We start from the raw sequence: 26,095 nt of genomic DNA, 5'->3' as shown, positions 1-26,095 counted from the left end.
TATGTAAGTGAATTGTGATTAAAATCCAATTTTCCTGTATTACAGAACATCAATATTTTAGTGTTTTGTATCATTCTGTTTATGTTTAAATAAAGATCGGTTAATATAGGGTTTAGATAATGAGGTCTCCATAACCTCAGATCCCCTTTCTAAATTTCAGTTTGTTTAGTTCTACCTATTGTTTTTTTTTTTTTTCGTTTAGGGCAAACCCATTATTTTAACTGGGGACCATACGCCGCTTTTCATGGAATTACACGCTAGTGTATCATTGAAGGTTACATGTGCACCGCCGTATGAACACATCTGCTGATGTCTCTTAATTGTATTTTTTTTTATACTTGTAGCATGTGCAAATGTTGAGTTCTGCTCAACCCGTGGGGCGTGGACGGTAGCATGCATTTACACTACCGTCCATGAACAGGCTCAGTCAAACCGAGACTGCAACATTTTCGTTCTTGTCATGTTGAGCGACCTGTGGAGTTTCCACTTGACAAACTGACTTTAGATGCTTTTAAAGATTCAAAACTAAAGGAAATCTGAATATGCGTACCGTTAAACGTTTAAGCAATGACCACAAAAGCCGACACTTTCATTTTACAGTATATTTTGACCCGTGAATGATAGCATCTCCCTTTTAAATAAGATTGTAACGCGATCCGCATTAATTGCTACATAAACATTATAGTAAACAACCTATATATGAATCTTCGATAAAATATGACTGCTAAATATTATTTCTATTTAATATTAACAAGTAGATCTAGATGAAATGGGGAAGCACTATTTAACGACGCACGTATTGTGCCAAATATAGTATGTCGAGGTGACGTCAACGCGAAGCTGTGTTTTAATAAGAGCCTGTATGGCGCCAAATAATACGTCAGCGTGACGTCTGATTTTCATGTTTGAACGGAAATGTGCATGGATTTTTCATATGAGAATATAAATAGTTTGCGAGCAGTTAGAATACTAATTTATACTAAATCCCTGCAGATTGCTTTGGCATAAAAACATAATAAATGTTTCGATTACTACGTGTATATTTTCTTTGCACTGTTTCAATTACATACATTTTTCTGTTATTTAAAACTGATTTAAATGATGAGTGTCAAAAGTAACAGCTGCTGTAAATATTTCACTTTACTCTTAAACCAAGACATATCAATATATATTCCAACTAGAGCAATTATATCCCACCTGTATTTCATCTTAATTAACAAAAGTTTCTGAAGCAGAAAAAAGTAACTGCACATATTTAAGCTAAACACTTTTCACATTGAACGCCGCTTCAAGTTTTCCTATTGCACATCTTAATTGGTTCTAAATAAATACAATTATCTGTTTGTAATCATATAAATTACTTTTAGTAATACACCAGATCTTCTTGCATTAAGATACTCCCATATTGGCAACTATATCCGAAACAATTAAGCGCATTAATACAATGGAAATGAACAGATTATAGCAGGCATTTGAGTAATGAACGGAAATAAATTACCATGTCGAATACTCTCTCAAACCAATGAAAAAATATTCAGAAGTCAGAACTAGCTGGTGTTTGCATTATTTGGATTTGAAATTGGTTGAAAGGAAGTGATATGTTTGCTTACTATTTTATACACCAGTTACAGTTTATACACCAGTTACAAACTTTGGAGTTACTTATAATTATCAATCACGATAATTGTTGTATGTATTTGCACTCTCTATCATACTTACTTAAAATGAAAAATGTATAATAAATAAAAAGGACAAGACACTCGTATTTGAGATGTGTGCGTGTGTGTGACTGAAATCTGGAATGCTTCACTCTATCATACTTACATAAAATGAAAAATGTATAATAAATAAAAAGGACAAGACACTCGTATTTGAGATGTGTGCGTGCGTACATGCGTGTGTGTGACTGAAATCTGGAATGCTTCACAAGTTTCGCTAGAAAGCATCAAACAGAGATGACTGGGTAACGTGGAGAGGAGCAGTAATAGGTGTTTGCTAACAAAGTAGTCCAAAAATAAAAGGCAACTGGTAACACATGGTTTACATTTAAAACTTGGCAATTTGGCTTTGCGAGTGTTTTGTTATTGATTGAAATTTATGTTGAAATTTTATAATATAATTAAGATCCATACAGGTATTAGATCCATACTTCTTCATTTTGTCTCGCGTGTTCATCAGATAAAATTATGGGATATTACTTCCTTTTCGATATTCATAAGGATGTTTTATGGCGACAAATAATTAAATACTTCAAAAATACGAAATGACAACCATATAATATCCTGTAATGTCATGATGAAACACACAAATGTAAATAGCAATTCGATTTAAAAAATATATTTAACAAACGGCGGTAAACTGAATATACAAGTAACAACTTATTATCTATTCGTTTTAATCTAGTTTAGATATAAAATTTAAACAATTTTATAAATGGTTACATGAGACAAAATTTACATATATACGCAATATAATTTTTTTTCAATAATGGGCTCACTCGTTGGGTGGTATGCTCTCAAATGTCGGTAAGGTTATTTTTGCGTTGCGATTATTTAAGAGAAAATTACGATTTCTTAATTCAAAACAGTCGTGATTTTTGGTTGCGGGTTTACCCCGCTATCAAAGTTACAAGTGTATTTCTGACAATCGCATAGCATCTTTGTTTTATTCCAGATCACATCCAAAGGATGTTCATGTGCTACACAAAATAGTCCCATTCATGAACAATGCGGATTAATTATCAATGAACAAGTTGTTCTGATTCAACCTGTATCCATTCACACTGACCATTTAGATTATATAAGATCCATCAATGATAAGGTTTTCCAGCCCATGGTTACATCACAAGCTAGGTCAGGCAGAGTTCATCTTAGATATGAGGCACATTTGTATTTGTTTCTCATTCGTGTATATTTATAGATTGGCATTTAAACAGAAAATAAATCTACCAAAACCCGCAACCACCAGACGTCTCAAGGCTTTGATTTACAAACTGTAACCAGCTAGAGACGCAAGATATTTGGAACGCAAATAGAGAAAAAAGTTATTCAACGATGATAACAGGTTGGTTTATATTCAGCATTTTTCCATGTGTATTCGTTAATTTATGGATATTTATATATTTCAAAAACATGTCGCAATTTAAAAATCTGGTCTAGAGTAATTGTCTTATATCCAATATCTCTGTTTCAACTGCCATTGGTCTTATATCCAATATCTCTGTTTCAACTGCCATTGAAACAGATTCAAGGAAAATAGAAAGTGACTGAAACGTTGCGTTAAACAATTTTAGACTTCTACAGGACCGTTCCCGTCGCGACAGTACGTTAAAATCTGGAAGTATCAATGACTCTAAGCGCTAATATATGGAAACCGTGGAGGAAATTACTTCTTACCTCTTACTCCATGACTTGCAACTTCAAACTTTTTTACTGCTAATTTCTAACTCCATTACGTCTTACTTCCTTACACATAAGATGTGAAAAAGTTGGAAATAAGAATTACTGAAGCAAGGAAGATTGCAGTTAGAAGTAACGAAGCAATGACGTTGAAAGCTATTAGTAACAAAACTGAATTTAGAAGTTACATATAACAAAACTGACAGAAGTAATGAAATTAGGAGTACAATGTAATGGAGTTGGAAGTAAGAAGTAGGAAACTGGGAGTTGGAATTTAGAAATAATGAAGTTTGAATCTGGCCAGGACTTTTATACTATTGAATACAGTTTTAGAATACCACAACGTTTTAAGTTTCAGTTCACAAATTTAGAAAATGAATGCTTAAAGCAATAGAAAAACGTTAAAGATGAATACAAAGGCCTTTTATCTAAACCATGAAGAAAACAATCACAGGTTCGTGATGCTTCACACAGTTGTTTATTTGAAACACTGCGATAAAAAGTAACAAATTTCTAGAGAAAGAATTTCATAACTGTGTATACAGAAGAAGAACAATCCCTGCAAAACATGTGCTATCAATCAATATTGCTTTAGTAAACTGGAATTAAAAGAGCAGGTATTTGAAGCCCCAAGCATGAAATTCTTCTTGAAAGTTAATGTAATCCTTAGCATTAATTTCATGAAACGTACAAAATTATTCACTCATTCTTAAAGCTTCCGAAATCTGATTTTCTGTATCAAAATGCCTTTATCTAGATGTTTTAAAGCGACTCAGTCACACATTTTAGGCAAAAACAATTCTCAAAAAACATCAAAATGCGCTCTGTAAAAGTGACTCGTGCTGAAAAATTTATCCCCAACTGCGGGCGCGTAGCTTTAACGGAACAAGTAAAACTATCATCAAGATTCATTATGACTGCTTAATTCAAATGACATTAGGTGCGGATTTAGCACTTAAGCACTGAGCTTAATGTAATTCTAAGTTTTATTTTCTACTTTGAAGCAACAACATTCTCACAATCACTGCTAGTTACCAATCGAGTTGCTTATTGAAATATGTTTTACATGTCGGCGCACTGCTTCAGTTTTATTTTAATGAATCTATGTCGAATATTTCAGAGTTACCTGTTGCCTTCCTGTCTGTTGTTTTGAAAAAGGTACCTAGTCATAAAAGCTGATCCCTTCAAACCACGCGACGCTATTATAAATTCTAACACGACTTGATTCATTTTCCTATTAAACTAAGAAGGCTGAAAGTTATGTGTTATTTTGCAACAATTAACTGTTCTGACGTCACAGTTATTACGTCACAGCGTCAAACGGCATAGCGGCGCGTTGAAAAAGAAACCAACAAAAAACAGTCAAATATTTGACGGACGTCGTCAAGGATGTACTTAACAAGAGCTGTCTCCATAGGATGACACATGCCCCCGATGGCACTTTAAATGAATAGTTATGGCCGATGTTCGAGTTTAGGACCTTTGACCTACAGAGCTGGGTCTTGCGCGTGACACGTCGTCTTACTGTGTCACACATTTATGCATAGTTATTTTAAAATGCATGCATGAATGACAAAGATATGGACCGGACACGCCCATCAATGCACTATCATGAAAAAAGACCTTTAACATCTAAGTGTGACCTTGACCTTTGAGCTACGGATCTGGGTCTTGCGCATGACACGTCGTCTTACTGTGGTACACATTCATGCCAAGTTATTTGAAAATCCATCCATCGATGACAAAGATATGGACCGGACACGCCCATCAATGCACTATCCCTTAATGTCTAAGTGTGACCTTGACCTTTGAGATACGGACCTGGGTCTTGCGCACGACACGTCGTCTTACTGTGGTACACATTCAAGCCAAGTTATTTGAAAATCCATCCATCGATGACAAAGATATGGACCGGACACGCCCATCAATGCACTATCCCTTAATGTCTAAGTGTGACCTTGACCTTTGAGGTACGGACCTGGGTCTTGCGCGCGACACGTCGTCTTACTGTGGTACACATTCATGCCAAGTTATTTGAAAATCCATCCATCGATGACAAAGATATGGACCGGACACGCCCATCAATGCAATAACCTTTAATGTCTAAGTGTGACCTTGACCTTTGAGCTACGGACCTGGGTCTTGCGTGCGACACGTCGTCTTACTGTGGTACACATTCATGCCAAGTTATTTGAAAATCCATCCATCGATGACAAAGATATGGACCGGACACGAAAAATGCGGACAGACCGACAGACCGACAGACAGACGGTTCAAAAACTATATGCCTCCCTTCGGGGGCATAAAAATCCTTGGTAACGTGTTAGAATTGAAATAATATATCTCATTTAGTGATTTGCTCTTGAATAAAACCATTGTTTGTCGTTCAGATGCGTATTATTATATCACGAGGGCTTGATACAATTCCTTCGCATCTGAACTCCAAACAAGGATTTTATTCAAAGACAAATCACTGGATGAGATATATTATTTCTTAAACAAACTCTTACGTTTAAACTTTGTGTTTTATAATATGTATAACTCTAAACTATTCAGTGTTTGTATCTTCTTGTTTTATTTAGAAAGTATATTCATCTATGCCTTTTTTTCAAGTACTGACAGAGGATGTAGTCATAACGTAACCATACAAGAAGTTCACAAGATTGAAAAATAGTTCTCAAAGAACTGTGAGGAATATATGTCTTTTCTAGATTTATTCAGTCTTTATCACTAAAAAAGAGAAAAAGCCGTTTACTTTCAAACGCAATCAAATATGGATGAAAATTGAGGTGAATAATCTCATGATTGTGTAAAGAAAGGTTAAGCACTGGTAAAGGTCGAGGAACATTTGCTGCTTCTTTTGATTCAAAGAACTACCATTACAATACAATAACTTTAAGTTCTATTGCTTGTAATTCGTAATAGATCTAACACCAAAGAAACAAGCAAATTCGATAGTAAAATAACGGAAATAAATTGCTTTTTACCTTAAACATCACAAGTATAGCATTATCACTCTGGAATACAAGAAGCAGCATAATTTAGTACAATTGTAATACTTGAAGTCCGCCTCGGCGGGTTGTATTACTTGAATACGTACTACTTCATTTTTTCAGCAACAGACATCTTTGAAGCGGCCCTATTTACACCATGTATCTGGTTGTTGTGGAATGTCAATTCAGTTAGCCCATTTAAAGCCCATAAACTATATTGATGGCATGGTTTATTTATGTGAGAGGTTGATCAATCTTAGGACAGGAGATAGGACATCCGCATCGTCGTCTGCAGCAGTCAAATGAAAGCAGATTGCCAAAGAATCAATGCTCATGCATGTATTGTCGCCGGAGTTTGAGATGCAATAAAGCCGTAATCTTAGTGTAATCTAATGTATACCACGTTACAACCATGACCTAATGTAATTATACCATGCAATATCAGTTTATTGTCTAGTGTAAAACCGATTCTTCATTGTGAGTGATGTCATCGGGGACAATGTCTCTATGAAACATATACATTTAAAGCTCGATATGTCGAACCCGCTTATCTGTAAGCTATCTCGAAGACACTATTAAACTTCGGCTATCTCAAAGACACTTCGAAAACATATTTTAAGTCGTATTTCGGTTATCTCGAAGTATAACGCCCGATCCCTTAGAATCAATTGTTCCTCACCGACGTTAATTCGAGCCTCGCTGGGGGAGTTGAGTTCCTCATGGGAGCAAAGCCGTTCAGCTGGCTTACGGAAGGTAGGTGGTTCTACCAAGGTGCCCACCGTTGTGAAATAATGCCCGGAGAGGCACCAAAAGTTGGAAAATCGCATATATGACCTAGAATTGTGACGTTAAACCCACCATCATTATCGAGCAAGTTTGGTGGTAATATATTACAAATATCGAATTTTACAAAGAAAATAATAATACCTTCATATTAAAATGCTTCAAAAATCTTTGAAATATTCTCAAGACAGACAGTCTATGAAGTGCTTTATTACTGTTATTAAAATCTAATTCCAGCAGTAAAATGGAGTCTTTAATGGCTATAGAAACTTATAAAACATTTACAAGATTACTACATTGGAGACATTTATATAAAGCCAATAAATCCGTTTAATAACATACATTCTTGTAGTCTTTATGTCTTTATGTATTTTGTGTTCAGACTCGGGGAAAGTCGTATCACTTCCTTACTTGGTTTCAGAAACACTATCCCATAGTGCAGCTTAACAAGCACCTGTTTTTCTCTTTAATTTTTTAAAATTGATAATTATTCTTTCAGTATGTAATTGAGTAATTTGTGATGCTAGGGTTACAACATATACTACAACCTTTGCGTGTCTGCACTGGATCTCACTGCAAATAAACTATGACTAAAATCCCGTTCAACTCTATTACTGGACATCAATACTGAATAGTTGTAACTAGCACGCACCTGCCATTGATAAACTAATTACATCAGGGCTCTAAATAAAGAGAAAATTTCTACTAAACACATTTTCAGGTCAGAAAGAACTAAACGAATTTCCATAATATTGTAATGTTTAGGGTTGTGGGACTTTCCGAACATTTAAACATTTGATGCTACCTGCTCAGAAAGAAAGAAGTGTTTAAGATCTATCATAGCAGTGCAAATAATAAACCTACTGACCATCACTTATGCATTTTTTCTCTTTGATCTCGGTTATTATTTTTTATTTTGCATGAAAATGCTCTATTAGTAAAACAGGTAAATATATCAGTCAAAATGTATCATTTCGTTTAAAGTTGGGTTGTGAACATGGAGTAGAATATCAGTTGATAAAATAAGAACTTTCATACATATCCAACACCTGTTGCACCAATGGGAGACCACTTTACACGATAAACTGTCTACAAATTTTAAGCAAAATAAAGCCCAATGAGTTGTTTCCATCTGCCCTGAATAGAGAAAACGTGGCTGAAATGACCACTTTGGAATTAGAACTACCTGTAAAAATATTTACTCGACACAACTTATGCGCTCAAGATGCATATGGATTCTTATTGAGAGAAAGATCTACTGTTACAATGGATCCTGATTTTCTGCATTTGTTTACTAGTTAGCCTTAAGTTGTGATATTTTTCTTTTAAAAAAATAAAACTCTCGCATTTTGTAATATACCCATGGCACTTTTATAAGCTGGTTTTCTTTTTTGCTATTCTGTTCGACGAAGGAAGGTGCCACTTCAGTAGAAAAGGATAAACGGTTTGTTTTCTTATTAATATTATATAAACAATTAAAACCATAAAACGTGCGGAGAAACCCGTACATATAGTTGACTTAAGTTTGTACTCTAGCTTAGATTTTCCAGTTCTAACTGGGTTTTTTTTCCCCAAAGTAACGTCTTGCATCTCTATACTGTACATGAAACGTAGTTCTAAAAATCTGTTTTTCTTTAGGTTAAATTTAGTTTGCAGCAGAAATTGTATGGCTTCAAAACTAAACAACTGAAAACAATAAAGCAGACGAAAAAGGTTTATTTCCTGCAACTACAACTACAGTGGGATAAATAGTTTACGAGCACCATAAACATAATTTGGTTATGAACAGCCGGGAGGCGAAAGCATACTTGTATGTGTGGCAAGTAATGTTGGGCCGTTCCATATGCACGGAATGGAGAAGTCCGTTTCATGTTGTTTATTATATAGCAACGAGGCAATGATATCATCAACTTGACTTGTTTTCTGACCGGGAGTGATTTTAAGCGGCTTTGTTTACAAACGTTATGCGTTTCCACATCAGCTCTTTATCTAATTTTGAAAGAATTGTATGGTATTTAACTACAGTTTTAGCCTTAAGAAATGATCAATATCACATGCACTTGAGTTTTTAGTGACGTTTCCACTTTTTCTATATCAAAGGAGCGTGTGAATCCAAGAGATTGCCATTCCGCTAGAAGCGACTGTGAAATATTTTTCAGATTGACACTGAACGCTTTAGAATTTTGGAATGTCACCAAAAGTTTGTACATGCTCCGCTGGGTTCAGATTCATGCAAAGGTGTGCTACTTTTCGGAGAGTTATGACTAAGTTCGAATCCATGTCCTGTGTATGTGAAGTCAATTAACATTTACTTTACAGTCGGTTGTTTTGCCAGTAAATTTGGGTAATAATGTTTTAAAAAGCATTTATTTGTCGGTTTCCATATATAGGTTGCGCATCAGTACAGTATATATCCTTTTCCTACCGTATTTATTGGTAAATAACGCTTTTGCTATGAACATGTCATGTATTACGAACAACGTGTGAACTCTACTATGTATTTTGTCTTTTATTTATCTGTATTTTGTCGGATTTCATTGATGACCACAACAAGTCAATACAGACGTTATATACGATTTAAAGCAATTTGTAGCGCTTCTGGTAATCCTTTTTAAATGTTCCATTCCATGTCAGTTTTCTATATATTAAGAGAACAGAAAAGATCTGAAGGAGCCTCAAACCCAATTTCTATGGGCAAGTAAATCATGCATATTGGTATTTAAATCAAATACTATTATTATAATAGTAGGTTTTTATTGGGTTTAATATCACGCCGGCACAATTACAGGGCATTTTGGCATCCTTCCAGATTTTTATGGGGAGGAAAATCAAAGGTACCCCTCTCGCGGATCGGCGCCTGGGCAGAACCACCGTCCTTCCATGTGTCAGCTGGATAGCTTCCTCACATAAAAAAAGATGTACGCCACAAGTGAGGCTCGAGCCATCATTGGTAAGGGGCAAGTAATTGGAAGTCACTGGCCTTAACCATTAGGCCATGGAGGCCCCCGGTAGTATATAATAAGATTACTTAAGCTAGACTTGGAGTTTGAAATAATCCCAAGGCTGAAACGCTAGACTTAAGAAATAATTTATCGCAAGAGTGCTATAACACTATTTATGCACGATGGGCGGTTATACGCTGGGCGTAATAACTGCACGAGGGCGCAGCCCGAGTGAAATTATTTGTACGACGTATTACCGCCCGAGTGTATAAATAGTGTTATAACATCTTTCGCTATAAATTATTTCGATTCAAATATGCCCCTTATCTAAAAATGTAGATAAAATATTGAAGCGCTTTTTCTTGGTCGCAACAAAAACTTGACCCTCAACGCCCTGATAGTTAAACATTCTAAACCTGTAAGACTGGTTTGAATAACAAGACAAACGCTAGCTTGTAATTTCATTGCCCAGTGTTGAATGATGTTATGAATTAATATAGTTTAAATTCTGTTTGTCAAGGAAAGAAAGATTTAGAACGTTTGAAATTATCTGAAATTTCTTACATTAAATTTTTGCAATCGCTGTCAATCAGTTTCTCAATTATGTTTTAAGACTGATAGATTAAATTCTAATTAAAAGATTCTTATTTAAACCCCACTTCGTCTTAGCTGTAGGGTATTTCAACTGATAATATAGAGATTTAACGTTAAATTTTACTTTAAATAACAAATTAGTAAACATTGTTTAATTACAATTGTCTTGTAATTGCGATTTCGACCTCTTATCTCCAGGAAGCATGTAAAAGGTATATGTGCGAAAGAACATGTACATAAATAAAACCACAATAATGAGAAATATCTATTTTTATGAGGAAACATTCTTGTATCAGTTACTAGCACTAAATATTAGCGTCGGGAACATTTCTAGGAAATAAGCATATCGGAATGTAAAGCATACTTCCCATAAAATGTAAGCGTCCTAGATGAGATACAAGTTATTTATTCATTTCCTAAGATTTCAGACAATATAACCAGAATAGTATTATATCAGCAAGTATTTAGAATTGAGCCTAGTCTGGCGCCCAGTTTTATTCTTAATTTTCTAGACCATTTTCCTCCTCTCTCAAACCAAATATTCTAACATTTAATCTGGCTGTGCTCTAGGTCTTTCAAATTTTGTTGTTGGCAATTTTGTATCTATTGCACAATTAGGGTCTGTTATTTCAACAATGCAGGTGGGAATATCGCGTAGAGAACAGCAAAAATGATCGAATTTTACAAAATGTATTTCAGAAATTATCTTGATACCACAATTTGCAGAGAAATAAAAACATTCAATGTTAATAACATATATTCATTGAATTAAAGATAAGGACAATGACAATGATGTTGCTGTACAGACACTTAAATGTATTCTTCCAATTGAAACGTACAAACCTTAACAGAACATTGAAATAAAGTTTACTTACTATGACAGTTGCCAGCAAAAAACGACCAAGTAAGTAATAAATCAAAGAAAATAACGCTGATGTTACCACGTTGGTTATTTGCAAACATTGCAGTAAAGCAACTATGAGTTCTCTTTATCGCACTAAATATGAACTCAATATGAATATATGGTTGCAGGCTGCACAGAAACTGAACCCTTAAACGATATCCCTTCACTTTCAAGGGAGATAAAGCTTGTTTCAAATCTTTTTATCCAAGATAATTGTGTGGTAATTGTTATTTAATACCAGCACTTTCTGTTGTTAGAACCATTGCTGATCTTAAAATAACGACTCCCGCAGGCGAAAATCACGTGACTGACACGGATGATCAGGCTAATTGGAATGTAATGTCTTCTTTTGGTGACGATTACGTGATTAACACGCCTAATCAGGTTATATCTTCTGTATGGGTAATATATGATTATTTTTAGCGGATTTCTGATATAAACCGCCAGTCCATAGTTGGTGCTTTAGACCGGTCTACAGTTCAACATGAAATTTTGCTAGAACTGTATTCATAACTTGAAGAAAAAAAATACGAAAATATATTTCTGATGTCATGTTATAAAACATTTATTGAATGTGTTATTCAGAAACCACACTATCGCAGACATACATGTACCAAAGATAAACACACAACCACACCCAACTAACTAACATAGAAAAACAGACAAGTAAGATACAAGAACACTGTAGGGCACCGCTTTAGATACACAAGCACACAAACGCGCATCTATAAGCAGGGAAAAACAATCGTGTACCGCCTTAGGATTCCGGCAGCCAAAATAAAGAGGGGGGGGGGGGGGGGGGACGAAAATTAACTCATAGTAAAGGGAGAGGGGATGCCAAAAAAAAACCGGGAAAGCGCAAATGCAAGGGTAAAGGAGGGGGCGATAGGGGGAGTGAAGAAGAGGGAAAAACGCTTACAACAAACAAGACAACATACGCAACAGAAAATACAAGACAGACAGAAAACTAGTTGAAAATAGGGGCACCGCCTTGGAACGGTCAGTAACCTATATAAAGGAAACTGGGGGTTTAAACGCGTTTATGGCATGCCAACCTCGCACTTACCCTATTTTCAACAAGTTATACAACAAAATGGAAATAAAATCCCCGCTGAGAAAGGCTCTAACATTAGCGGAAAAATACCAGTCTGAGATTAATTAAGTAAAACATAAAATTAAGGTAAATCTAAGGTATAATTACACCAATGTACTCAACAACTTGTCTGAAGTCAGAGCAACAAGAGCCTAACTTTTAAGTGCACGACTAAGAAAGCTGCAAGACAAAATTAAATTCCCTCCGTCCGTTGTATGTAGGATTTAGAAGGAAGCATCATGGAGTCTTACACTAGATTAGTCATCGCACAGTCAAATAGGAAAGCGTAGCGATTAACTGTAGAGGGGTCAATCACCAAACATGCACTGTGCTTCACGATTTTCGCATTGTATCCTCTTTTGATAAACTTTTTAACACATTGTACAAATATCTTATTAAAATAAGGACTATGTTTAATTTTCCGAATTTTATAAACTACATCTCCATAGTATTCCAGGTGTGTAAGTTCAAGTTTTAAAAGTGTTTTTAGGTTAGTATTAGCCATAATATTACGTTGTACCGCTTCATTGCTGTTTAACATTACAATATCATAAATAAGGGTTGTTTAATTTCACTGAATCTTTTAACAGATACTATATTCATCTTAAATTTCATTTTTTGTCTGGTTTTTAAAGCCATTTAATAAGTTACATTATCACTTTATTGAAAGCTATTTCCTAACCATGCTAGATCAAAGGAAAGTTTGTGTATCACTTTGTACAGAAAACTCAACTACTGTATGAATTGAATATAGGGTAATTATTTATAAAATACCGGAAAACAAAATTACATTAAAGTGTACGAAAAAGTATGAGTTATCTACATCGAGGCGATAAGAAACCGCCACAATGTACATCTACCAACGTGAGAAGAGCCGCTTTAACCTGTACGATCAGTCATTATATCACATATCTACCGCAGGCACACATAATCAAATTTGTAAGCAAAAAAAAACAACGTTTTTTAAAATGTTCCCCAATATATTTCTTTATCACAATAATTTATACCTTTTTTACTGTCAGTATGTGATGATAATATTTGTTAAACATGTCTCAACTAATTACGCTAAGTGCTGTTGAGAACAGTTTTTTTTACGATACCGCCAACACAGTACATCTTCATTCACAAACACATAAAGCAAAATCAGTAAAAACTAAAATTTGCCGTTGAAAGATAAAATAAAACAAACAAAAAACATGTTGCCGTTTAAGAAACAATCGTGATTAATTTACGTGTATGCTGAAGTGATATTTTGAAGTCACAATGAATTTATTTTGCAAAAACGAATGAAAACAAGCGCATCCTTTATAACAGCGTATTCAAGAAGAATGACCTGCCAAAACCTGATAGCAAACCGCGAATACTATCTACAAACATCGGACAAAAGGTTGAAAGAAGAATATTCAAAATAAAAAATGTACAGATAAACATTAAAAGATAACACAGATTATGTTCAAATACTGTTGTCTTGGCATTTCGTGCATTTCATCAGGAAAGGAAAATACACAAGGCAATTATTACATGCAGGACTAGTTGTTTTGAAATGTAGTCGATCAAACTTTGTTTAATATTTTAAGCTTGTGATTGACAATTTAGCATTTTTTAAATGGAAGACACTTGTTATAGTAAATTCACGAGTAATATAACTAAAAATTCGTCCTGTATGGATATTATTTACAGAACAGAACAGAACAGAACAGAACAAGCACTTTATTAAACTCACACCATACATAAAGGTATATGAGTATACAAAGCAATTCCAACTTTACAAATCAGATCACGTGACAACATGATATCGTGAAAATGAAACAAAAAGAAAACAACAAATATACACTTGTCATAATGGAAAAAAAAAGGAAAAGAAAGAAGAAAAAAAAAAGAAAGAAAGAAAAAAGGGGGTATCTTGGTGGGGACATTACTATTTCTCGTTGTACATATTGATTTTACATTTTTGAAAGAGACTATAAGTGAATGTGTATCGACAGTTGACCTTAAAACATTGCTAAAATCTGATTGGTCAGTTTAGCACGCCTCAAACTACAGCTTAATGGATAACAGTCGTAATTTAGATGAAGTTTTATTTTCAAGAAGAAGAAATACAGAAGCTGTAATATCTTACTTCGTTTTGAAATTGTTTTCGGCGTCAAGCCTCCAGAGTGTTACACATAATTAATTAAATGGTACAAAAGTATATCTAAGTACGTTTAAAATTCGCACTTTTTTAAATGAACGCTTTAAGTTAGTCTTTTGATTGCAATGCAAGTTTATTCTTTGGAACTTGTATGCAGTTACCGTTTTATCTCGTGCATATTATAGATATTATGTAAAAGTGGAACAACAATCAAGTTATAGTAAATTCGTACTCAGTAAACATGTAATAAGTATTGAGTAAAGTGTTGTTGTTGTTGTTTTTTGTTTTTTCGTCAAAAGTGTTTAGAAAAGTTGGATCGAGTGTTTCTAAAAGCACTGCGTCTGCTGCAGGAAGATTCCATAAGCAAACCGGCATCAATAGCGTACCTATGGGACTATTCTAACCTGATATACTGCATTTGAATCTTGCTATTATGCCCTGTTTTCATGTAGGTATTACGTTCCTTTGTGATCATTCTGATCTGATAAACTGAAGTTGAATCTAGGTTACAATGTCAGCGTATATAGCTAAATTCTGTATTGGATTTTAGTATTATCTTTCCAAATTTAGAGTGGTTTGGACTGGGAACGCTGTATTCTTTCTTTTGTCAGGTTCTGGAAATATCTTACATATGTAACGCATAATGTTGCGACCGCGTAAAACGTCAAAACGTTTGATGTTACGTTTGAACAAAATGATGAAAATCAAACTCTGAAGAAACTTGAAAGCTGTTTTTTCTTTCTTTTTATATTTTGTAGTGTGACACCGTTCATAAACTGTAAGGAATCTAAACCAAATGTCATGTTAAAACATGTCGACCGGATGAACCTGTTGAATTAATTTAAGGAAAATTTTGTGGTTACTGTCGCATCTGATGTAGGAACATAATTTAAGCAAACTTTAGTTTGACGTTGGTTTTCTTTAATAAGGCGTGTTTAACCTCGCACTTAGCTAAAATTGCAGTTTTTTCAATTTTTTCAATCATCTATGCTTTCAAATATTGCTTTCAATATGGAAAAAATTACCAACATTATCTGTGCCTTGGAATGGAAGCATGGCGATGGTGTTATATTAAGTCTATTTTCTCGCCGATTCTAATTTACCTGATAAATTGTAAATTGCAAAAGAAGTCAAAACGAACAAAAGAACAACACAGGAGCTTCAAAAACACATAAAATGAAGAATATTGCATTATCAGGAAGGTACATGTATTTTTTTAAATGTTATCGTTCATTAAAGTGAGAAATTACACATTCTCTTCGAAAGAAATTCTAATATGGATGGACAATAACTTATGCAGTGTTCAAACGAAATGAATTTCTATCTTATGATTAAATTGGACGAGTATCTCCTAAATTCTTGCGCTTTTTGGCTATTTTCTTTAATATTTGTGCTAATCAAACAAAGCGGAATTTTGCGGGTTACACATTACACGTCCGTAAAGCGGAGTATTTCATAATTTTGTGTCAGTTGTGCCCTGTAAAAACTTTGGATGAAAAAAAATAACCGATCCATTTTATTAAAACGAGAGGTGTCCATGAATGATATGCACAGAAACATTAAAAATGGTAAACACCCCAAAATTAAAAGAATCGACGCAACACCGCGTGTAAAATCATTCAGTGCAGTCTTTATCTGCAGAATTCTACATGTAAGTTGACACTGCTACTTTACTTCATGAATATTCGTCATAACTTGCAAACGTTTTCTGCCAACCTTTAAACCAAACATTGTCTACCAATAACACTCACATTTGTTCGACCGTTTACGTTGAATTTTCGTCAGGCAAACTGCAATTTTCTAAAAGGTCGTTGGTTGTTCAATAACATTAAAATAGTAGTTACACCAAACAAAATGTAATTACATCCCACAATGCTACTTTAATGACTTCAAAAATTGTCATTTATTTTGTTATTGCTGCCAGCAGTCGTTACAGAAAACAATTTTAAGATACATCAAAAAGTTTCAAAATGTTGAAAGTGTTTGTCAGAGGAAACGAGGAGCACGTTCAAAACGATTCGTGTTCTGCAAAACAAAATGTCAGAAAGTGTTCAATGTTCAAAGACACATAGAACATGTTAGAACAGGGTTAATACATGTATATGCTCTTACTGGAAAACTGTGATACTGTTTGCTGTGTTTTCAAAGGGTTGGTATAGTATCGGAATATATGCCAAAAGCAAAACAAATGATATATATTTGGTGTTTGCGATCAAGAAATAACTAAGAGTTAGTTCCTCTGTTTGATATTTATCCTTGTTTTACAGATAACGCCGTAAGCTGTAAGTAGACGGCATTCTTCATGTCAATGCAATTATTTCCAAACCTGACTTAATAAATACGGAAAGCGAATTACTGTTTTAAAATATGTCTGCATTCAAAACTGATTTAAGTGTGCTTTTCTATACAATTTGTATGGTGGATATTTCTGTCATTTCGTGTTTTCGTGTTGGCGGGGCGAAAATTAGGTATTTTGTCGAGTTTTCGTGTTTTCGCCCCGCCGGCACGAAAACACGAAAACTCGAAAACACGACAAATATCTTATTTGTCGAATTTTCGTGTTTTCGCTTTGGCATCTTCCGTTAAACATGCGCACAACAATTACTGAACTGAACACAACATAACTGCATGCTAGAAAATATAAGTTTAAGAATAAAAATTGACTTATGTTCTATGTATATTTCGGCGGAATACCATTTTGTTAAACAAGGCAGTCTGAAAGACAGCTAAATCCCCCGCCACTGCTATGGATAGTGAAAGGGTAAAACCTTTGATTTTAGCTGTGACCTTGACTTTGAACTGACATGGCTGACTCATGAATTCTGCACAGCGTCTTGATGAGGTGATCATTTGACCAAAGTTTCATGAAAATCCTTCAAGGGGTTTAGGAGATACAGAGCTGAAACCTTGAGTTGACATGGCTGACTCATGAGTTTTTGATGAGGTGATCATTTGACCCAAGTTTGATGAAAATCCTTCAAGGGGTTAAGGAGATACAGAGTGGACACCAAATGGAAGGCTCAAACCTTCGACCCTTAGTTGTGACCTTGACCTTGAGCTGGCATGGTTGACTCATAATTTCTGCACATCGTTCTGATGAGGTAATCATTTGACCCAAGTTCTATAAAATTCCTTCAAGGGGTTTTGGGGATATAGAGCAGACACGAAATGGAAGGCTCAAACCTTTGACCTTCAGTTGTGACCTTGACCTTGAGCCGACATGGCTGACTCATAAGTTCTGCACATCGCCTTGATGAGGTGATCGTTTGACCCAAATTTGATGAAAATCCTTCAAGGGGTTTAGGAGATATAGAGCGGACACAAAATGGAAGGTTCAAACCATTGACCCTAGGTTGTGACCTTGACCTTGAGTCGGCATGACTGACTCATGGGTTCTGCACATCGTCTTGATGAGGTGATCATTTGACCCAAGTTTTACTAAATTCCTTCAAGGGGTTTAAGAGATATAGAGCGGATACAACATGGAAGGCTCAAACCTTTGACCTTGAGTTGTGACCTTCACCTTGAGCCGGCATGGCTGACTTATAGGTTCTGCACATCGTCTTGATGAGGTGATCATTTGACCCAAGTTTTATAAAATTCCTTTAAGGGGTTTAGGAGATATAGAGCGGACACAAAATGGCAGACTCAAACCTTTGACCTTGAGTTGTGACCTTGACCTTGAACCGACAAGGCTGACTCATGGGTTCTGCACATTGTCTTGATGAGGTGATCATCTGACCCAAGTTTCATGAAAATCCTTCAAGGGGTTTAGGAGATATGGACCGGACACGATTTTGTTACGGACGGAAGGACGGACGGACGGAAGGACGGACGCAGACCATTCCTATAATCCCTCCGCCACGGCGGGGGATTAATAAAAAGATAACGAATATCAAAATAATGATTTTCTCACAATTCAGACCCAAAAATGCACCAGAGGCCACCATTGCATTCATATATTTCCAAAATGTCCGTATGAATACCATCTGACACTCTAGATAGGAGGGCATGACCTCCTTACGTACCTCAAATTTTGGACAAAAATGCTGCACGGACCACCATTTCAAACCTAGATTTTTAAAAATGACAATGGAGAGACCCTGTTATTCCACTGTCAGGAGGGGGTTAACCCAAGTACCTCAAAATTTCAAACAATCCACTCGGCTCGCCGGTGTCGCCTTCAATCTTTAATTGTTGCCGCTCACCGCACTCCAATGAAATACTTCTGGAACCGGGTCTGTTATACATACACTTTATATTCTTAAAACGATAACTGACATCTGACATATTATTGTATTATTTTATAATCTCAGATCTCCTAATGCAGCTTTAATGAATATAAATAAATTATGAATTGACGGTTCTTTCGAACAGAAAGGAAAATGCTTCTAAAACCCTTTGCCACTGATTTCAGAATAACTTTACGTTTTATAAGAGATGTCTGAAAAGTATTTGTCGTGTTTTCGTGTCGCCCGTCGAGGAAAAAACACGACAACCTGACAGATAAGGTATTTGTCGTGTTTTCGTGTCGGCGGGTCGAAAACACTAAATCACGACAAATAAAGGGCGCCAACACGACATAATTATACCCGCCAAATTTGTCGTGTCGGCGTCCTCTAAACGTCGAGTTTTCGCGTAAAATGTGTCGCCAACACGAAATGGCAGAAATCAGCCACCATAAATTTGACATAGTGCAAGGTAAGTGTAAATACATGATATTTTGTCTGGAAATATGAATTATGCCACTGCATTACATTTATTTTCATGCACAAGTGATACTTTATTATCAATAAAAATGTCTACAACAAGTTATCGACTAAAAGCTGTCAAACACTCAAATCGCAGCCTAGACAGAAGACGAAAACCAGAAAACGCCAGGCAAATATCAAACGCAATTTTTATTAAAAATATTATGTCCTGGATGAATTCATTACAATTTATACAACTACACACAGATGGAAAGCTGGTATCAAGTATATGATCCGTTAATTTGATTAAATGAATAAATATTTCTGTTGCGATTTAGAGGCACAATAATTCCATCAGAATTTTGCAGACTATAGTTTGTAATTGCACAAATGCTAACCGTTGTGTATTTTTATATTTAATGGAGAATCCGAACATAGTATCTGCAACAACAAAATATCGTAACTACTGTAGAGTATATATGAAGCTTAATTCTTAACAGTTTCTAGACATGCAGTCTTTCAAGTAAAATGGAAAAGTAATTGTATATAAATAATGTACTAAAACTAATTTTAATACATTTCTGGTAACTGCAAACATACTGACATCTAATAATACATAAAGGAACAAAAATGTGACAAGGAAATAGCGGTATCTAAATACCAGAATGTGATAGTATTAGTAACTTATGTATCGCTCTATGTAGTTTAAACATTTAAAAAGTACCGCTGACTACTCAAAGACTGAAAAGTGTGCGTTTTATTCTCAATAACAAATATTCCAAGACAGAACTATTTCTGCGTAATAGCATAATTTAGGCATATGTTTCTAAAATCGCGTGTCAGTTCCGGCTCTGTATGTTAATGAACTGTGATTAATATCTCATTTCGCAGCGTTCTAAAACACAAGAATTGAACAGTTCTAAAAACGCGCATCTGTTTGTAATAAAATGAGATTGTAACATTCCGTTAGAGAATAAAAACTCCTTTCTTTCCCTATGATTACTTTTTATAATAATTTGATAATATATTTAAATTTTTGGTGAATACTCAAAGGCCGCTTTTTAATAATTGTTTAGTGATTATCTCAACAGAGTTCAGTGACAGTGTAAGCCTGACTGCAAAATCCGCTTATGATTCTGAGGTTTTAGGGCACATTTTCCGATTGTACTGGGTCACTTTCATGGTGAATATACGTCTTTATACGAGTTTTTGGTGTCCTATCTCTTTGGCTTGTTGCCTGGATTAAAATTACGACGCGTTATCGCGGTTTATATATCCATATACCGCCTTCTGCCTGATCAATGTATCGGCAGACAGATATGAAGATAGTTCAAAATGTGAAAGTATCGTATCATAATTCAGCGGAAAAGGCAAAATAAACAAATCACGTAAATATATCCGGTGTACGCAAGGAGTCCAGACTTAACCCGATTTCCATTTAAACTGCATATATGCTAGGACCAATGATCAAAAGAAAATTGAATATCAATTACTATGCCGGTAATTACTATCATACGATTGAGAGGTGGTAGGTGATATGTGACAACGTTTGATATTCAATTTTATAAACTGATTAAATCCTTGAAAATATACAGTGAACATTGTTTTTATGGTCAAAGAAATTACTTCATTATAGTAGATGTTCGAAATATCCAGTTTGTTGTAAGCGCGTGATATTACATAGAAATAAAGACTGACTGAAGGAATTAATGTTGGTACGTACTATCTATCCAAGGTTTCATTCATCTGAGTTCACTGTAAGCGAGTTCCAATGTACATGTTAAAGCATTTACACTATAGTTAGATTTGCATTTTAATTTTCAAAAGAAAGAAAGGCGTAAACGATATTTTGTTTGTTTTGTTGGGTTTAACGTCGCACCGACACAATTATAGGTCATATGGCGACTTTCCAGCATGGAGTAAGGCTCGAACCCATACCGGTGAGGGACATGTGATTTGAGTCAGCGACCTGAACCACTCGACCTTGGAGGCTCCTTACCATTTATCTAATTAATATTCTATTTTAAAACACCAATTCAGTTATTTTATCGCAATTTTCCACACAGAACTTCACAAGTAAAGCATTTAGTCTGGACACATAAAACAACAACAAAACATAATTTTTATCTAATCAAAAACCATGGCAAGTCAAAATAACTTAATTATACCATTCCTCTGAGATCAAAAGTAATTGCTGAAGAGTATTTATGAATATACGACAGGAAGCAGTGTGTTTTATTTCATTCATACATTCTTTTAAAATACTTAAGGATTGCTGAAAGCAAAATATTTAGTAATAACTGATGTGAAACATCTAGATTCAAACGAAACCTAATTGAAGTAAATAGCCGTTAATTCCTCTAGAAATACCGGACTGATGTGGCATTTAGGCATCATATTCATTGGTACGTTTATGACATAATATGAACAATTTATGACGGGGAAACAATGCTTTAATGTGTAGACTATGGCCTCAAACATTTCTTTATTATTTTCGAGGCTGAATAAATCGTGAACATCATATCTAGTTTTACATCATAGCAATATCTACATGTAGCAATTTGCTGGTAAATGATTATACATTATACACCTACTTTACAATGCTTTAATGTGTAGACTATGAACTCAAACATTCCTTTATTATTTTTTATGCTGAATAAATCATGATCATCATATCTAGTTGTATTTGTGCCTGTGTATGTCATTATGGGCTTTATAGCCTATTTGATTTGAAATAAAAATGTCTGTCTGTCTGTCTGTCTGTGTCTGTCATCATTGCAATATCTAGCAGTTTGCTGGTAAATGATTATTCGTGCTTGCATATGCACGTATTTTAGATAGAATTTGTATAATATTGTACTGTATTGATATTCATGTCCCGAAGCAATTTCAGCACTTACATGTGTGTACAATTTGTGCTTTTGAGAGAAAACCTGTTCGTTCTGTTATTGGTTTATGTTTCGTACAATAAAACAAATATGTCATAATACGCTGATAAACCAGACACCACTGACAGACACTTTCATCTGTCAAGAAAATAATATTTATTTTTATTTTAAAATACCTACAGGTAAGCATTATTTCCGTGTGATAATGTCTCAAAAGAAGTTACTTTACAAACTATAAACATTTCTAGTTTATACAACTATAATAAGAGTATGTCATGATTAAACATTATTCGAATTAATGAACTGTAGTCAATCTGGAATTCCACTCTAATATATATAAATATAGCTGTTGTTTCTGACATAAATAAACCTGGACGACCAATCATTTCAGAAATGTTGTCTTCTGTTTATTTGACGGAGTGTCAAGGATATTGTTTAATTTAGATTTATTTCTTGAAATATGCAATGTGGTTTGAGGTATCTTACCCATTTTTTTTTTAATTTAATTGATTGTATCAAATACATTGCTTTTGCGACTGTTACCTTATGAATATTTTCTTTTGATTAGGAATTGCGGTATACAAAAACATGTATCTTTATATTTGTATTGCTTTATCATTCACATCGTTTTTGCTAAAATGTAAATTAACTCATTTTACAGTTTCATGATTTTAGAATATCTCTTTATAATTTTTTGTCTTACAAAGACTTTAAATCTACCATTACATTTTAACTTTTATTGGTTATATTTAACTCTATTTAACGATATAAGATTTTTGTTATTTAGACCTAATTTAGACTTGTAAATACTTAATCATAAATAAATTTCAAAGCCTGTATGATCATAAATAGTTAAGCAATAAATGATTTTCGTAAAACCATATCTAATTTAGGTTAATCTTACCTGCTCTCCAAAAGGCTAGTAGTGTTAAAAATAACACTCGTTGACTGTATTTCACCTTTTTCTTAATCCAAGACATTTCAATGTAATATCCAGTTAGAATATAAATTCAATAGGACTATATTACACTTCACTTAATAAATGCAGCAGACTAAATTCTATCGACAATACATACGTTTTCATAAACATATATAACTATAATTTCCACACAGTACGCCAAGTCAGTTTGTATCCAACTTCATATAAATCATATTTAAGTTTCCATCACTTCAAAGAAGTTTATTTTTGTATGATATCTCCAGTTTGTAATACTTCTAGCCTTCCTGCTGAGGTTAAACTCCAATTAATGTAACTGAATAAATGTAATTAACTCACACATTATTACCTATCATGATACAAGTTTTGGCGAAAATAAACGAAATAAATCGCAACCTGCTATCATAAGAGACTACCGCTCACAGTACGGACTAACTACTGTACAACTTTTCCGATACGTATCAGTACTAGCCGTACTTGTATACACAAATAAAGTAAACCTATGGCTAAGCGAATATAGTTTAGGTTTTATATTAAATTTGATTGAAAAAGACAAGTAGCACAATATATTTGTATCGAAAAGTTTTAAAGCACTGCTGTTTTAATTTCTTAAGAGTTTTATTTTTTTACATTTTTTTATTTAGTTCATTCTTTAAGACTAAGTATTAAAATCTATGCAACAGTTTCTTGTGAAATACATTACGTATCGAAACTCGTAAATTTTATATAATCATAAACTGTTTACCATTGTAGTGTCATTACCTGCTGTGTACTGCTGATTTTACATGACTTGCAAAATGTTTCGTATTTTATTTGAATAATAAAGTAAACTGTTACAGTGCAACTGGTATATAGTTTAGACTGCTTTAAGCGACTACTAGACTCATCCGATACAAACGTATACTAAATTATCTTTAGACAAATTACATACAATTGACGAGTACATGCGAGAAAATCGTATATACATTTCATACGTTTATAAAATGACAGACAATATCATGAAAGAGTGAACCATTTCGTACAGCTCGATTAAACGACATTTATACATTTTAGTGTTACCTGGTCAGTTGTTTTAAAGGATACTTAATTATCACTGGTTTATGATCGGAATCGCCTTCTTTACCTTACGGCAAACGTAATCGATTTACCACACAATAGTCGAGGTCCAGCACAGAAAAGCAATTGAAATCGTTCTGAGAAACAGAGAAACAGAGTTGGTATAAATTGGAAAGACACAAACAATAGTTAGATGTTTTGGTGAAAACTTTACTGCCGTGTTAATTAAACGAAGCACTTCCCGAGCAAAACACATGGAGAACATGTTTAATTACTCCACCTGTTTTTGCCTACCAGCATGTTGGTTACTATAACGTTCAGAAATTAGTGTCAATAACTTTTTTGGCAGATACGCATGCCAGTAAAATATAATTGTTCCATTAGAAGCTGTAAATAGTATATCATGCATGTGTTACCATAACGATATAAATCACAAGTATATAATTAATCTATGTATGTACATTTGTAGTTTCTGTATGGTATGGAATATATAATATATTCTAGATTAGAAGAATATCGTTCAGTTTAGATTCTATCATTCAATTCTTTAACGTACATGTGCACATAACACCCTCTTCCAGCAAAACAAGCATTAACTACGAAAAGATATCAGATAGAGGAAATTAAGTTGTCAAAAAAGCCGCAAATGCGTTTTGCATGTACATCATTTGGAACATAAAAAGACGTTTTCAAAGTAAATATAATCAAAAACCGGTAAGACACTTCTCATTAATCTGGGTAATATAAAATAATATATATTTTTCTTTGTTACTCAAAGTGCTCCTTCTCTTTTAACTGACAAGTACATGTGAACAAACTGCTTCAAGTGCACGACTGTACGACACACGCTCAACACCTGTATTCATATACATGTCTTTGATTAAACCACAACACATTAAAAAGATCATTTTGAGTAAGGTAAATAGTGTATAATGATAATATCGGTTAACAACTGTCAGCATCAATAACGCTAAGCTACAGTAAGTACAATTTTAACATACCACCAACAGCTTACATCTCCATTCACACATTTTGATTGCCATCTTAATGCATCCAAACAACTTAAAATAATATTGTTTAAGATAACATAAAAGCATTCATATCTTTACTCCGAAGAGAACAGCTTTACTACGTGATAGATTAACACATAACTTTGAACCATTTAAAGAGTGAGTATCTTGAAGGAATATTTCACAACAATCTAAATAAACTAAATATTTCTTTGAAAAGAAAAACGTGACATATTTACTCAATGCATACAGTCTTCTTATTAGATATTTTAAACACACGTTTGCAGTATAACATAAATTAAACTTGAACAGTTTTTCGTGAAGATCGACATCCCAGGTTTTTCACTTTTTGAAAAATACAAGTATTCAAGCACGAAAGGAATATATATTACGTAGTATCAAACTATATTACCACTGAATCATACATCACTACCCGGATGTTTCGCAATTATATATCAATACCCGGATGTTTCGCGATCATATACCACAACATGAATAATTTGCAACCATATACCACAACACAAATGATGATTCGCAATTACATACGACAACACGAACGGTTCGTAACTATACACCACAACACTCCTGGTTCACAATCATATGCCAGTACTCAGATGGTCTGACCGAAATCAAAGAGCAAAGAGATAAAACTATGATCTGACAAATTGTGAGGAG

At 34.3% G+C, this 26,095-nt stretch overlaps 1 protein-coding gene across 1 annotated transcript in view; it reads right to left on the bottom strand.

Moving 5' to 3' along the window:
* The window catches only part of LOC123523219 (uncharacterized), a 92,978-nt gene extending 69,176 nt beyond the window's left edge, over positions 1-23,802 (bottom strand). Inside the window, exon 1 of the mRNA XM_045300929.2 lies at positions 23,322-23,802. Within this exon, the coding sequence (XP_045156864.2) occupies positions 23,322-23,397 (76 nt within the window). The 5' untranslated portion in view covers positions 23,398-23,802. The remainder of the gene's footprint in view (positions 1-23,321) is intronic.
* Positions 23,803-26,095: the final 2,293 nt, after the last annotated feature.

Source organism: Mercenaria mercenaria, chromosome 8 (assembly GCF_021730395.1).
Source record: "Mercenaria mercenaria strain notata chromosome 8, MADL_Memer_1, whole genome shotgun sequence".
NCBI classification, from domain to species: Eukaryota; Metazoa; Mollusca; class Bivalvia; order Venerida; family Veneridae; genus Mercenaria; species Mercenaria mercenaria.
Note: the sequence above shows the minus strand (reverse complement) of the source record. Positions and strands in the feature narration are given on the sequence as shown.